Source organism: Pempheris klunzingeri, chromosome 19, assembly GCF_042242105.1.
Source record: "Pempheris klunzingeri isolate RE-2024b chromosome 19, fPemKlu1.hap1, whole genome shotgun sequence".
Taxonomy (NCBI): Eukaryota; Metazoa; Chordata; class Actinopteri; order Acropomatiformes; family Pempheridae; genus Pempheris; species Pempheris klunzingeri.
Window position 1 is genome coordinate 13,926,319 of NC_092030.1, and position 16,349 is coordinate 13,942,667.

Sequence of the window (16,349 nt, forward strand, 5' to 3'; positions counted from 1 at the left end):
AACAGATGGCAGGAGAATGAGTTATTAAAAGAAAACACCTGAAACATACTGTATAATAAGAGTTGAAGTCCTCACCATATAACAACCACATGCTAATTCCCATTCATTTAGTATCAACCCTGAATAAGCTATTTTTACGTTTAGGTCCCAGTGGAGGCAGAGAGTGAGAATCCAGCCAAAACCAATATCATCAGGTCTCTATGCTTTAGCCTGCAGAGTGGACAAACAAACAAAGAACAAAGTAATGTGGGAGATCAAAAGTGTATTTAAATCCCAACTGTAGTAAAGCTAAATAGTGGGGACCCTTTATCTAGATTGAACTTCAGAGAATAAACAAAGTTTTTTTTTTTTTTAAATGTTCCAGGGAATCACAGGATCCATTAAAAATTTAAGAGTGAGTCCACATTAATGGCTTTTGCTGCATATGCAGAATGTTTTTGACCCAAATGATAATTTGTAATTCTAAATAGGTCGATTATATCATGTTCAGATACATAAGCGTGTACTGAGGGAGGGAATCAATGACTTCCCCTTGCATGTCCACAAATAGTCTCTACTAATGACACGTCTCACCCTCTCGTACTGTGTCCAAGCACAGCTGTGCATGCAGTATGCACTGGACAAGACAAAATGTAAAACAGAAACCTCCACAGTCGTATCAAGTTTAAGCAACGCAAAGTTTCATGTTTGATAGATCAAAGCTCTGCTAAGTCATGCATGAAATCTAATGTGAATTAAATTGTTCCAGTGCCATTTCTAATTCTAATGATTGTCGGGAAAAGGGGAGGGGAGAAAGTAGAAGGTGCTGGTTAATTTGCCAAACATTTTCCAAAGCAAAACTGTGGGAGAGAAGAGGACTGAGTTGGGGCTTTGATAGGTAGCTCCCTTGATGTCAGAGTCCACTAAAGCATTCTAATCTAAATCTAAGTGAAAGCAGAGGGAATATCCAGGGAGTGTCATATCCGCATTGTGTTATCTGTAGCTCACAGCCCCACCAGCTCACAAAGAGTTGACCACAGGGGTGAGAAAGAGAGATAAAAAATCTGTACTTTTTGAAAATTCTGTTATTTTAGAAAGACAGTCTTGTGTCTACAGGAGAAATTTGACCAGTTTGCCTCTTTCTCACCTGTTAATTTAAACCAGAATGCTGTCTCTGCCCATTCTAAGGCTAATTCCACCAAAGCAAATCACTCAAAATGCAGTAAAAACTTAGTTACAGGTTCGTAATGATTTTTTTGTGTATATTTTCCAACAAAGTTTTGTAGTTACACTTCCGCCTCAAGGTGGACAAAGTGCTGAGGTTTGGAGTGAAAATATAAAAGTAGGAGAGAAAGGCATGATTAAAAGTTTAATTAGAAGAATGAAATGGAGTGGGTTTTCTATTACTGCATCCTTGCTGTAACTCAAATGGTGCTGCATACTAATATGATCCCCTTATTTAATTCATAAGCAATTAAAATAGCTAGACTAGATTAAGGTTTTCATACGTTTATTCATTTTCACATGATGGGAGAGGGTGCAGTACCATTGTACATAAAGGTTTTTTGTTCAATATTTAACATTTAGTCAAAGATAATCAGAAACTACATGGTTACAGTGCCTGGACAGTGATGACTAAATCAGTGACTCTCAACTGGTGGTTCGCGACCCAAAAGTGGGACCCAAGTGCGTTTTCAGTGGGCTGCGGGCCTTTGCCTGGGAAAAAGATCATGTGCTTTTATTTTGAAGGGGATCTTTTTGCCGTCTGTGCCGTCTGTTCACACTCCCGAACAGTAGGTGGCGATAAAGCCCTGTGGTGCTGATTGACACCCGCCACGTCACAGTATAGAAGAAGACCCGCAAAGTTTGTTTTCATGCTAATTGAGTGAATTGAGCAAGTAGGACACAGACTACATGAGAGATGGACTTTCTTACATTGCGGACAAAACCTCAGTTTTGTGCGGCGAGGTGTTGGCACGTGAAAGCAGTGAGTGAGTATTCTCAGCTAAAAATACTTCTCAGCAAATTGCACTTTTTTAGTTCATGTATTTTGCATGAAAACACCAAAAACTGAGTCTGTTTAAAAATGGCTGTTACTGAAATGTTCCGATTGTTGTGTCAGCCAATGCTTGAATAAGTGACTGAATAGTTTTAATAGTACAGTGTTTGTTATATATTCTATGAGCGGGTACTCGGCTAAAGCTACTTTCATGATTGTGCATGAAAGCCCTGTTGAGTCAGTTAAAACAGGCTGAAGTTACTGAAGTGTTCTGCATGTTGTAACAACCTCAGGATCAATGGCGTATTAAGTGCTACTGATTGAATATTATTAATCCAGGGCTGTCCAGTGTGGATCCACTGATGCAGGGTTATCACAGCTACAGTCACATTAATGTTCTTGAAACCTTGATGCACTTTTTGGTTTTAATTCAAATGCAGCTAATTGAGTGTCTCTCTAGCGGCGCCACCTGCTGGTCTTTTTGGTTTATCATTAAATTTGTTTTTTTTGTGTTGGCATACTGTGATATAACCTATTTCAGGTTCAAACTGCACCATCTTTTCATTAAATACATTTGAGAAGTTGAAAATGTTCCTCGATTTTGGTCGCGGCTTGTCATTAAGGGGTGGCAGTGGGGTCCCGAAGCCAGACCAGTTGAGAACCACTGTAATCTGAGAGATTCGAGATGGCAAATGCCAATGAACGGCTAAAATGTTGTCCCCTTCATGTAGCTTATCACTGAATCACACACAGAGACAGAGAGACAGCACTGTATGTGACTCTACAAATACATCTAAAGTTGCAATTCAAAATTTGTTTGCAGTTTCTTCATTGCCTTACTGGAAACAATGGTTTTAGACAGCTGTCTTGGGATTTTCTCATCCACAGTCAGCACAGACATGGTTTTGTCTAGCCATGCATTTAGAAGAGGTTACACGGGACTGCCTATAAAACCATAAACAGTGGAAGTGGAATAAAATTGTGATCATTTTTATGCAAATTATTTTCCTCATGGTGGAGAATGTATAAATCAGAACCCAAATTTAAGTTATGTCGGGTAGTCAGACTACACTTCCTACTTGGTTATTCTCACTCAGACAGCATATTGTGCTCCAACTACATTGGCTAATCTCTCTCGTTTTTTGTTAGCCAGTGAATATTTTAGTTAGGATTAGCTTGACAAAGTGGCCATGGGCCTTCTTCAGTTTGTGAGCACACTGAAGAACCCTCGGGCTGAAAGTAGAAATATTTGTGCTGCATTATTTTCCATGTGCTTATAAATGAAAAAAAAAAAAAACTATTTTGAGCCCTTGGACCAATTTTGTGAGTACATGCCTTCTTTTTTTTAATTCATGTCAGAAATAGTTTGGTTAAACACCCCAGAGCAAAAAGGGCACAGATAGACTTTTCTAGTTTATATGCAATCTTGTTATTTCAAATTCTATGAATCGAACAGTTTTTCCTTTTAGGATCAAAACTAAAATTCATGACATATTTTCACCATCCTGTCAAAACTTTGAGTCTCCAAGATGTCAACTTCGAAACTACAAAAACCAGCCTTGTTTTCATGTATTTTTTTTAACTAACCCAATGGGGTTAAAAACTGTTTATTCAGTTTAAGGAGGATAGGGTAGGATCATTTAACACTTTATCCCTCAGTTTATCTGAAAAATAGAATTTTACCAAACGTGGAGGTGCATGGTTTTCACAGGACAGGGAAGATGTGCAATGTGCAGCACAGGTGATTCAAATCAGTGAGCTCACAGGGAGATTGAAATGTTCATAGAGAGGTCATGCGTTCGAAACAGGCTTCCAACTATGGAAAAAGCAAATACAAAATAAAAAGAAAAAATATGACAAAACTCAAGTAGAAAAAAATACTACAAAGGAATTCAAAGAAATAAATGAATGTCCATCAAAACCACATATATAAATCTCAATGAGGCCTGAATATTCTTTCTATGGGCTCTATTTTATTGATTTTAAGCATCTGTCTTTCCTTACTTACTTTTAATATCTAGCTGTGAACCCTTACTTCATGACAATAGGTGTGCCTTTTCCCTTCAGTTCCTTATTGTTTGACCAAATGCTCAAAATAGTGAGACGTTTGAGCGCTCTGTTCTCTCAAGTTCAGTGTTTATTTGAACGTCATCCCTTGTCATTCCTGCCCATTTTGAGTCAAATCATACCCATGTGGGCAGAGTAAACAGATAGAAAACACCAGACAAATAAAGCAGCAGCACCTATTTGTCGATGATGTTTAACCTTTCTTTGGTGGTATATCCTCATTGGAGTGAATGATTTTCTTTTTAGTCATAATCAGTAGTTCTATTTAATCTAAAATGTTGCATGATCTGCATCTTTTGCATATTAGATAGCGCTTGCCAGTGATCCGTGATTTTCCACATCGGCCAGATGTAGCTCCTCCCTACAGTTTAAATGCCAAAAGTTTGCATTTTAGCTAATTGCCTGGTAAAAGGTCAATAGGCATTTGAAAATGACACATGGTGGGTGTTCATTAGATGTGCTGAGAGCTGCTAGTGCTTATAAGCGCAGTCCTGGGAACAGCCAATGTCTTCCTCCTCAAGGGACAGTTTGTGAAGTCCATTTATGGCATGTTGTCAAAGAAAAGGACAATGCTGTCAAAGCTGTTATTTTTTGGGGCATTGACTGTAAAGACCAGCCAAGGGATACAGTAAATATGTCAGGGAATCTGTGTTTTGTATGGATAAAAGAAAATCATGCTGCTTTTGGAACCACTATGAGGTTCACGAGTTGTTCCAAATGGTTCAAACATTTAACTGGATATGTGGAAATTTTCAAATATTCTAAATGTACACAGATAAAGGAAACACACATAAACACATGCTGGTGCTTTATACCTTTCTTCTGTGGAATGTATGTCATTTTTCATACTCAGAATTAACATTACAGTAACCCAAGATAAACAATCACAGAGAAGACATAGCAACCACCTAACAATACACTAAAGAAACACTGTAGTAACCATGTGGTATCCCCCCCCTCCCCAAGTGGTCACAGGAAATACATGTGCTTAAAGTAGGCCGGCACTCACCATAACATATTCTGAGATCTCTGTTTTACTCTTTGGTGATCTGCACCAATGATTCTCACGAGCAGCAGCTACTCTTTTCTGCCCTTCCCATATCAGGTTCTCTCTGGTTCTCTGTGTAATTCATGACGGCCCAAAAAAAATGCATTACCAAGGGGGCAGTCAAAGTAACGTTACACTAACCCTACAGGTATCTTGGCCTGGCTCCAAAAGGGCATGGGCCAACCAGTACAATGATGGCGGTATTATATTAAAATATTATAGTATATCTTTTACCGTAACAATTGGAATGGTTGTCCCATAGGTTGAGTACATTTATATTATTCAGAATGTAGAACTAAATGATTTGCTGAAGCAGCTGATACTCACACCAAGAGGGAGTCATGGGAGTGCAGGCACTTAGCTACTACCTTGCTGTTCCCAACCATGTAGCACCATAGCAACCACTTACTAAAAAACTCACAATACCGTCGCAACCTAATGTACTTGAACAATAAGAAATCAGCACCTCAGCACTCACATAGCTACCAAATATTTAGCCATGTTTGGGCACGATTTAAAGCTTGATGCCAACACATTTTGCTTACACTGCAACAACATTCGCAATTACTCTAGGAAATGTATTCTTTTCTAGTTATAGAAAAATCTATTACATTATTCATTTCTTCTGTTGGAAATTAATTAAATGCTTTGCTCTTTTATAATATAAATTGTTAATCAATACATGATTAAAAACATGCACAAAACACTGCATGTACACCCACCAATGTTTTGTGCCTTTCAACTGCGTGTCATGTTTAAATTTCAAATGTTGTTAGATGCTGGGAGCACTGATAAGCATATCAAAGTAAAGACAATCTCAGTGTTGGTCTGTCATCTGCTTTTGTTGGTTGACACAGAGGGACAAAAATGGCCCATGGACATAGCCTCATGTATCTTAATGTAAGAGCATATCCTTCAAAAAGAAAGAACCGCAGTGTTCTAGAATAATATTCGATCGCTTTATAAGGCCTCCCCAGTAGAGGCAGAAAAAAAGAACACTATTCTGTAGCGGAGAGAATTGCCTGGTAACAACAAACAAAATCTAAAGTATTAATTCCATCAATGTGGAACTCAATGCAGACCAGAGCCTTTAACCCAAGTGAACGAAAAGCTTAACCCACTCCAGTTATATATCTGCAGAAGATCTTTAGAAATGCACGTTGCTGGCTTGATCTGAGAGGAATATAATGGATCATCAATGGCTAAAATAGGGCTAATTCTTACACATATACTAGTGATCATGACAGGAAGAAAATTGTAGGGTGAATTAAATGATTGCATCTAATTATAAATATATTGAGCAGCATAGACCTTAAAAGCTCTCCATTGACGATATGCCTCTCCACGGGCTGTGTGAAGTGCTATCACTTTGAAGAGCACTGTGATTGTTGAAGAAGTTACACCATCAGCTGTCTTTCTAATTAAAGGCAGGAATGGTAATTGCTCTTAAAAGAACGCTTTTTCAGGAGAACACTCAACACGTCCCCTCACCCTGTGCCCACACGAAAAATACATAAACACACACACACACACACACACACACCACTATAATTTGGCTTAATACAAAACTGTAAGCCAAAAACCAATCTGAAAAGCTTTCCCACTTTTTGGGGTTATTATCAAGCCAGAAGAAAGAATCTTTCCCAGGGCTGTCATCTATCAATTGGGCGACCAAACAGTCTTCAAAGCACAAGGTTAATACATTTGGTGCATGACAATAAAGCTTTTCCCAAAACCTATAGAGTCCTTTGAGTAAGTGGCAGTGAATGACTTAAAAGTGATTCTTTGACAAACCACTTAGTTCTCTGATTTTAGAGGACTAGTAATGATCCCTCTCTGAAAGGAGAATGGAGAGGGGAGGGTAGTGTGGGTTGGATTGAAAGTAATCCTCTGTGATTCTCAAACTGGCTTTAATAACCTGAGTAAATGCGAATAAATCAAAGAACCAATCACTCTATTCAAACACTTGACCACAGTTACACAGTCTTTCATCATTCTTTTTTTCCCCAGGGTGGTTGTCGCTGCATGTATCGCCTTCTCCCAGGCTAATAATTAGTTGTATAAATGTTTAAAATAGAACTTAAAAGAACATAACTACAAATGGGTAAAGTTGCTATTTGCCTCCACAGACATGTGACCCACAAGTGACAACTGTAGATGAATTGTGTAATATAAAGAAGCCCGATGAGAGAGACTCATTTATGCATCGGATCTATTCTTGATGGACTAAAAATAAATCAGGGTTTGATTCTAATATTGATAAGCATAGCTTTGCAGGGCGCTCTTAATTGTCTTGTTATACATTGTGCCATGGAGAGTGCTTGTTTCTGCTCTCCTGTCTGCACAATTCATGCAACTGTAAATGTAGGTCTCTTTTTTTAACAAAGCTTTAAGAGAAACTCGGAGAGAATTGTATCTCAATTCCCAGAGGTGATTGGGGAGCAAATATATCCTACTCCCAATTAAAAAAAAACATTGACATTCGATTCTTGAGAAAGGCACACACCGTGTCCTTTGTCCACCTAATTGCGTGTCATGTATGACTATATCTCTATAAAGCTCCTTTAATTTTAGAGGCCAAAATGGAGTTTGACCCTGCTGCCCATGTCTAACATCACAGGGCAGCATATGAGAAATATATGCTTGGTTTGTTTACCTTGCAGATGAAGCTTGCTCTCAGGACTCTGCAGGAGGATTGAGCTAACTGAGTCCAGATTGTCATAGCTACTGCATCCCAGTGGGCCCGTCCGTGTCTCTGTCACCTGCGACAAAATAAAGACGAAAATGAAAGCATTTGAGAAGCATGCAAATGCACTTGTGGCATGTGTAAATATATATATATGTGTGTGTGTGTGTGTGTGTGTGTGTGTGGGTTGGTTAGAATGCAAACATCTGCTGCATGCACATTGTGTCCATTCAAAACAGAATACTAGCATTAATACTTGCTTAATCTTCAGACTATGTAGTGTTTCTCACAATACTCTGATCTGATGTAGTTCTCTTACAGTGCTCCATTAAAACATTAACACTTGCTCATTACTGCTCTCAGTGGATAATGCAGCAGTCATTAAGAAATCTTCTTTTGTGTCTGACGGAGACTTTCACATGTGCTAACTGCACAGTTCACACTTATATATTTAACACCCTGTGGCTCACAGACAAAGGAAGATTAGACGGGAACAGAATGTATTGAGACAGGTTCTCACATAAGAAATAAGGTGTAGAAAATAGTTCAAAAGAATGCTTAACTGCGTTTTAAAACGCCCTTACACAATGCATCTAGTCTGGTGACATGTTCCACTTGTTGCAAGGTTGTGATTTCTTTCAGAGTCACTTTAAAAAGGCTTATTTGAAGGCAAACCATTAATGGCCTTTTTTTTTTTTTAAACTATGTCCTTGTTCCATTTCAAACAATAGCACTGAGACTATAGCGGTGCTTCTTGTTACCCATCCCAAACCACTGTCAAAATAAATAATGACGCTAATCAGATGCGAAGAGCTTGCTTTAATATATACAGTCTCCACGTTAGAGACCTTGAGGACGTTGCTCTTGAATAGACAAGAAGGAAAGAAATCTCCCCTCTTTTCAGTTGCCTTTGCTCATTAAGTAGTTACAAACAATACCTTTACAAGGTTCGAAGAAACCAAATGAGATGGTACTCAGTAAAGGAGATTAAGGGAGAGACAAGAGTGCTTTTTTTTTTTTTTTTTTCCTTGCTGGTCTTTGTTTAGGACAAAAAAAAGTATAAAAAATGCCTATGCCAATAACCTATAGTTATAACATGACAGACAAGATAAGATAGTGATGAAATATAGAAATGATTTGACAGCTGTTTTATTTAATTTTAATTAAAAATGTAATTTTTAGTGTTTACAGTGAGTTTACGGTGAATTTGTCAGCAGCGAGTCATAGTTCTAGTCACCTGGCGAATGTTCAAGTTCAATATTGGTGTTTTTGGTCTCCATTGACTCCTGAGGGATATATCTGGCTATTGAGCTGCTAAAACAACGAGCTGAAAGACACTATAATACTGTCCATGGAGTTAAGGGGAAAAGATACTCTTGAAAATGTTGATTATAGCCTTTAAATGAGAGCAGAAAATCACGTAATTGGGAAGGAAGATGTTAAAGCATATCAAAGATAATTGGAGTTGTACAGAATAAATTAAACTCAGTATGAGCTTAGAACTGTACTAACGCTCCTGAAGAATGTGTTTTTGAAACGGTTAAAGCGTGTGTATGGAAAATGAGCAGATAGTAACAAGATTAGAATGCTTGGATACAGATGGAGAGCGTTCTGAGCTGATCCACAGGGTTCAGTCTGTTGAGTTACCAGTACCCTTTCCACTCTTTTAAAACACCACAAATTGACTAATTACTTGTGTTGGAAACTAATCAAAGAAATGTGCTTAAGACTGAATTACTGAATTTGGGTCTTGAGAAAGGGCTTCATATGTCTTGTCATACTGAACCTGACAAATCACATTAATGGGTAAACAAGTGTTTTTTGTAAGATGTCCACCACCTATGGCTCCAGAACCACACTAGTGTGTGTCTGTTTGCCTGTGATTGACAGTGTGATACCATTTTCCCTGTCTTTAATGTGGATACCACACCAGATGGTGGGCTGACAAGCAAGAAATTAGACAGATGTATATCACACCCTTGGCATCAGGCTGTTGGGGGGTGGAAATGCAAAATCATGTGGAGACGGACGGGGACAGACACTGTAGGAGAAGCACGCCATTGTACTATTCAGTGGCTTTGTCTCCTGAATAAATGTTGTTAATTTCCATCATCCGAGGACACACGCCATTCACACTGCAGTACCGTAACATGATTTCTATATGAACTGCGCAATTTAACCTTTCATTCTTAATGAATGTCACTGCGCTCATTGAATACACTGTGCTGAATAAAGGTGGCATCAAATCTCAGGCTACTGCATCGGCAGTATCACTACATGTTACTGTTGCATTGGTGCAAAAATCTATTTTTAAAAAGACTTTACAGTCTAGTAATACATTCAATATGGAGCGACAGAGAAATTTCATCAGCTGTTGTGAAAATATTTCAGAATACTATTTTTATGTTGTGAACTATGTAAAAATACAAAGACTGGTGCAATGTCTTTAAGCTACCAATACTCTTTACCAATACTCTTACCAATAATGTTTCCCCTGCGCAATATGCCTTCCTTTAACACCAAACTGAACCAATAGTCTAAAAAGTTGATCAAGTGTAGCCTGTTTATTTTTGTTTCCAAAAAAACCTATGTGTTTGCAGCTTGGACGAATAATGAGATCCAAATAACACAGAAAAGGAGGCTAACAAGTTTCAACTGCATTATCCAAGTAGTCCTGCTGTTGCATTTAAAGCATGTTGTGCTACCTATATGAGGCAGAAAGACAATAATGTAAAATAAATGTTCACATGGACCAATCACTTTATGCATGATACAAGTGAATTTGATGCTTTTTGGTACTGGAAATTGGATAAAATCATGCAAAATCTGACTTTTCACAGAGCTGTTTTCTTAATAATTTATATTTATATCAGATTCAGTGAGGTGGTGTCAGGTATAATATATCTGTTTTGACTAATTTGAGGCTGCTGGATCTTGGGCGAAAAGAAAACTTTACTACTATGAATTAACATCATGCTTAGCTGCTTACAATATCAGTAACTTATATGGATGGTGCACAAACTACCAACACAACTCCAATGCACTTTAGTCCTCTTTGGTTAGCACAAATGTTACTAATGACACCTGGGTATCAAAATTGAAAACCAATCTTTTGTCGTTAATACACATGTATGTTCATCACCTTCCTCCAGTGTTTCTCAAAGCGCAATTAAACAAATATGTTGTTTTTTTGTAAAACTGGGAACTCATTTATTCACTGCAATTTTATTGAATTTCACTTTTGAAAGTGTTTATTCGACACTAATGATCATCTCATTGCATTTTTCATCAAACTGGACAACAATTTCCAAGCGTGTTCCCTTCCAGCCAAGCAATGGACTTGAAATGCACCTCGTGGCCTTGCATAAAGTGCATGTGCAGATTGATTACAGAGCTAGACTTGCCTATCACACTCTGCCATCTTGATGGCTGCTGACAGTGCTCTTTTCCCTCCCTTTTTGTTGTGCTTATCGCCGAATGAATTACTTCCTTCAAAAGGTTGTGTTGCATGATCCATGGTGACTGAGCAAAGTGAATATCTGTCCTCTGTCGCCAGCGGACATGTTCCCAGGTGGCAAAGCAGGCATATGCACAAGCTAGCTCAGGCAAATTTACATCAGTAAGTCCACACAAAGCACACACACATTCTAATGGTTGTGTATAAACATGGGCACAGCTTGCCACGGCCGGTTTGCCATACAGTAATTTTTCTTCAAAAATTACTATTCAAAATTGGGTGCAGACATACCCAGCTTTATGGATTAGAGACTGACCCTTGTAATCTGAATGACTTTAGAGAGCAGTATTCAGCGCTTGTTAGGCTCTCTCTTTTCTTTCACTCTGGCACACACCATAAGAGTGCTGTGCACCAGATTATGAAAATGGAGTATAACGTAAAAAAATACAAGAAGCAATCAAATGACTGAAGTGGGCCGAGGGGGACTTAGAGGATTTGGATTATTAAGCAGAACACAACAGTGAAATCCCACTGGGCCCAGACTATATCAGAGCCCACAGTCAGAAACCACAGTTCTGGAACATCCCTTCTAATTGTCATCTGTCATCAAGAAAATCATCTAACCAAGTAAATAAGAGATGATGCACATGAGATCCCAAGTTTCTTCTGTTTTTTTCCTCTGTTGGCAAGGAAATGTACTATTGTGCTATTCCCTGAGTCCCATATGTCGGAGCTAAATTTCTCCTATCTGTGCAAATGTCTTTGTTTTTCAAAATGCAAATGGCATCCTGGTGGTACACATACAATGCAGCTATACACAATATAGTTTTTTTTTTGTTTTCATATTAGGATAAATCCTACATGATCTTGTGTCTGTCATTTACATGCACAATCAGTTGTTAACTATGCCAGCAGGACCCCCCCGGTAGTGTGCATACCACAAGGCTCAGCATGTCTCACCCCCCCCCCACCCTCGCTCCCCCATTTCCTGTCTGCTCTCTTCGCTGATCTATCCAATACAAGCAAAAATGCCAAAAAAAAAAAAGTCAGTTATGCAGTCAAACTATTCCTTTAATCCTCAACCAATCCACTTATATGAAATACCATAAAACCTATGTTTTAAAAAACCTTTGGTGAACAGCATACTGTATGTGTACACTGTATTTATCTTACAACTGATGGCAGCACTTTCCATGTGTGTTTCACACATCTACTAAAGGCAGGTGCATTGGCCAGGACAGCCATACAAGTGAATAGGCAAAGCACAAACGTCATTAGTGTCGGTAAATGAACCGTCATTTACATGTTGTCATCATTTTAAGGCAGTGTTATTTAGGTTTTGCACTTATGCTCATATCAGTATTCGCATGCATCACTAAAATCAAAAGGCTCTTCATCTCTACAGACTTCATCAGTATTAGTTTTACATCAGCACTGCAGCCCTGTGAGAGTGGTGAGGGAGAAATCACATGCATTGGCTATCACCCTTGGATTCGTATCAACTGTTTCAGTTGTGCAATAAAACCACTTTCCACCAAGTTCATTAAAATTATCACAGCATATGAAGCTCTCATTATTTCTATAATTCCTTTAACTTGTCATGGGATCCGTGTGTTCTCACTTCTGTTTTGCAGACCATACTGAGAGGAGTATATTTCAAAAACCAGACCTCACATTATACTGTGTCCCCAAGTTGCATTTCAACTTGAAAGACTGAGGAGAATATAAGACGTGGTTTGAAGCTATGCGAGATAAGGAAAACAAGGGATGAATGCAATGAGATGGGAGAGTGGAACAGGGAAGAATACTGTAAGGTTGAACTGTCTTCATTACACATTGCCTCTGCTGAGCCTTCCTAATATGCCCATCACCTGCCATTCTCTTAATGACTTGCTATTTCTGGATACATAGAAATGAAGAGAGACATGCTCCACAGTGATTCTCCAAGCCTGGTAGTGGAAGACCTCTGAGGACATTTTTTTCTGCCTTGTTCATGTCGTACATGTGGCTCCAGTGTTACTGTAAGTCACATTAGAGGGACATGTTTCCCACCTTGACTGTTCATTAAATACGGGCCCATAGTTGAGGAACACATGTAATAACACATGTGTGATGTGTGTCTGAAAAAAGTATTTTTGGCCCGTTTGTTTTAAAGTAGTACTGAGAAAATGATCGACTTTAGGGCATTTCTAATTATAACTGTGGCACCCTCAAGTGCGCAACTGAAGCAACAAAAATCTGTCATGCTTGCTTGTGGCAAATGCAAATTGGATGTAAACTTCTTCAGATGTAAACTTGGCTACTGCAGTCGACAAAAAACTGGGTCATATTGTGTATGTATGTTAAATTTCCTTTACCTCACATGAGACTCACATGACGGGACTAAGATATGACAAACGGGATAGCACGGCTGTGGCTGCTACACTACCACCACCCATGGCTCTGCAGCATCATCAGGAAATCTGCATATTGAACGTTGGTGTACATCAGCCCAGAGTAACTGTAGGGAGAGGTGACCTTGTGAAGGATGCAGTAAGCACACTCCTCAGTAGGAATGCATACTTGCACACTTCATGCATGAATGAATACACTATACACGCCACAGTCAGGCACTCAGTCACGGACGCACTCATATGCGGTCGAAATAGCATGCAAGGACGTATACACAGTCAATTCTTAATCGCACTTCCTTCTTTATAATCACACTTTTCCACAGGCAGACACTCACTCGTAAAACTGACATTTTCTTTCCATTAAAACACTCCATTGGGTATCTTATTTTCATTCCTAAATGACCCGCCCTCCCCACTGGGGTCCTTGCTTGCAGCAATCAGGCTCAGCCGTACAAAGACAAACAACCCCATGCCATTTATTTCTATCAGCAAGGTATGACAATGTTCACAGTGGGAAGAGACCCCTCTTTTTTCTTTTGGAGCCCCACTGACGTATAATGTGGAGAAATATAGGCATGTCCCTGTTATGAAAGGAATTATTTTCCTGCTATAAAATTGCAAAACGAAGGGGGGGGGGGGGGCAATGGCATACTAGTGGGAAAGACATTAGAGCTGTAAAGCCCAGTGTTTAGGAGCAGTTGGTAAAAAAGGTGAAAATAAGGAACTGGCCTATGATTTATGAATAAAAAAAAAAAAAATACATCTATGTTGAATTGAATGAATTCTTTATTGTTCTTTTTTTTTTGAATGAAGCAGCAGGAGTCCCCCATACTGTGCGATCTCATTACATTGCAACCCCAGGCCAGTTTGTTCAGTACTGTGGGTCTCATGTGTGCTTGTTAGTTTTCTTGTTTGTATGTGCATACATGTATGCTTGCATGCTGCTAAATACATATTTCACGTAAGGGAGTGAAAAAACACATTTGTTCTGTAGTTTTAAATTTTATGTGGTCGTCGTGACACAGCTGTTGTTTGGGGTGGGGGGGGGGGGGTACAACAAAAAACATCTGTGTTAGCTAATATATTCTGGATGGGTGGGTCTCAGGCAAATAACAAGGATGAGATTCTGCTGAGGGCGGCAGTAGGGATATGTCTTGGTTTTGATTAACGTTGAGATGTAGCTAAGGCTTCTTAAGTGGTGCAAAAAATCAGGGAGACAGAATGGGGTATCAAGGATGAAAGGTTTGATAAATTAAGCCAGTCACTATGCATGTGGTGTATCAGTCCACATATTTAGTGGCAAGCAATTAGATACAGTTTGCACAAGCAACACACACACATAAATAAGCTATCACTTGCTGTTTAAAGCATATAATGTTTGACATTTCCATTATTACTGACTTATATTTATATTATTTTAATAATATAAATCAGTGCTCTGTAGGTAGGCTCAGTTTTACATGTAACCTTATAGCACCCTTTATTGTGTTTTCGGCATACCAACCATCGCAGCTTGCGCAGCATGAGCAACCTGTAGGAGTCCAATAAAAATCAAACAATTGTATTTCTCACTGAAGGAAAAAACGACTGAGTTTATAATAAGAAGGCTTTGCATTACCGCCTGCACAGATGTCTGATGTCATCAAAGACTGATTGTTATATGTCCTGCTGGCTGCCCTGATGTTCATGTACTATTCTACTGCCTCATTAGTAGATTGATAATGACGCAGTTAATCAAATAATGCTAGAAAAAATATACACAGCATCAATTTTTGTTTTGATATACTGCAGATACACAACTATTTACATTTTCCTGCTGAGTCCATTTTGCCTGCTACAGCATATCTGCGCTGTATATCACTTCATCACTTGTGTCTTCCTTTGAGAGAAAATTAGAAACCATAGAATATATTTTATATTTTAGAGTATATTCATATTTAATTTTTTAAATGTTTTTTCATGATTGCGCTTCCGATTTTTGCACTCATTTGAACAAACGCCATTTGAGTATCCAGTTACATAAATGAAGACCTTATTTTGATACAGGCGATCAAAAGTTTGCACAAAGCTTTGCAAAAACAGCCATAAATTTTGAATAACACCCGCATTAGCTTTGCAGCTAAAGACTTCCTTTTATCTAACTTACAAACATGAACATGAAAAGGCAACCAAACAAACATCGAGCAGGGAAAAGTGCACTGCTAATGTCAGTTTGGAAACGAGATATCTAATTAGCTGCTCAGCTGCACCACATTAAACAGCATGTTAACACCTGCAAATGTCACTTCAGTCCAGTTAGATGCTGGTGTGGTCCGTACTCTTAAACACCACTAACAACATGCTGTCTGCCCATGACTTGCAGGCTGGAGTGCAAGTTTGTTTACCTCTTCTCTCACTTTATCTCTCATTCCCTATGGTATTTTTGTAAAGCAGCATTTTGTCAATCAAACACAGACACCAAAACTCTATCCAGCCGGCTGAGATGAAAAGATTTCTGATATTTCCCCATACCTTTTTTTCTTTTAGATAATAAAAACTATTAACAAGGCATATTAACATATTTTGTCTTTACAAAAATGCTCAATTACTAAATGGAATTTCAGTTGGACTTTAAATCCTTTAAATGTTTCAAGTGCAAAACCTGTGCGGTCGATTAAAAAAATTTAGATAAAATAGATTTTGTTTGGTTACAACCAGATTTTTGCTAGACTTCAGTTGTA

The 16,349-nt window shown here is 38.6% G+C and overlaps 1 protein-coding gene across 1 annotated transcript in view; it reads right to left on the reverse strand.

Moving 5' to 3' along the window:
- Window positions 1-16,349, reverse strand: part of brinp1 (bone morphogenetic protein/retinoic acid inducible neural-specific 1) — a 79,705-nt gene that overhangs the window by 20,003 nt on the left and 43,353 nt on the right. Inside the window, exon 4 of the mRNA XM_070850241.1 lies at window positions 7,750-7,855. Coding sequence (XP_070706342.1) covers window positions 7,750-7,855 — 106 coding nt within the window. The remainder of the gene's footprint in view (window positions 1-7,749; window positions 7,856-16,349) is intronic.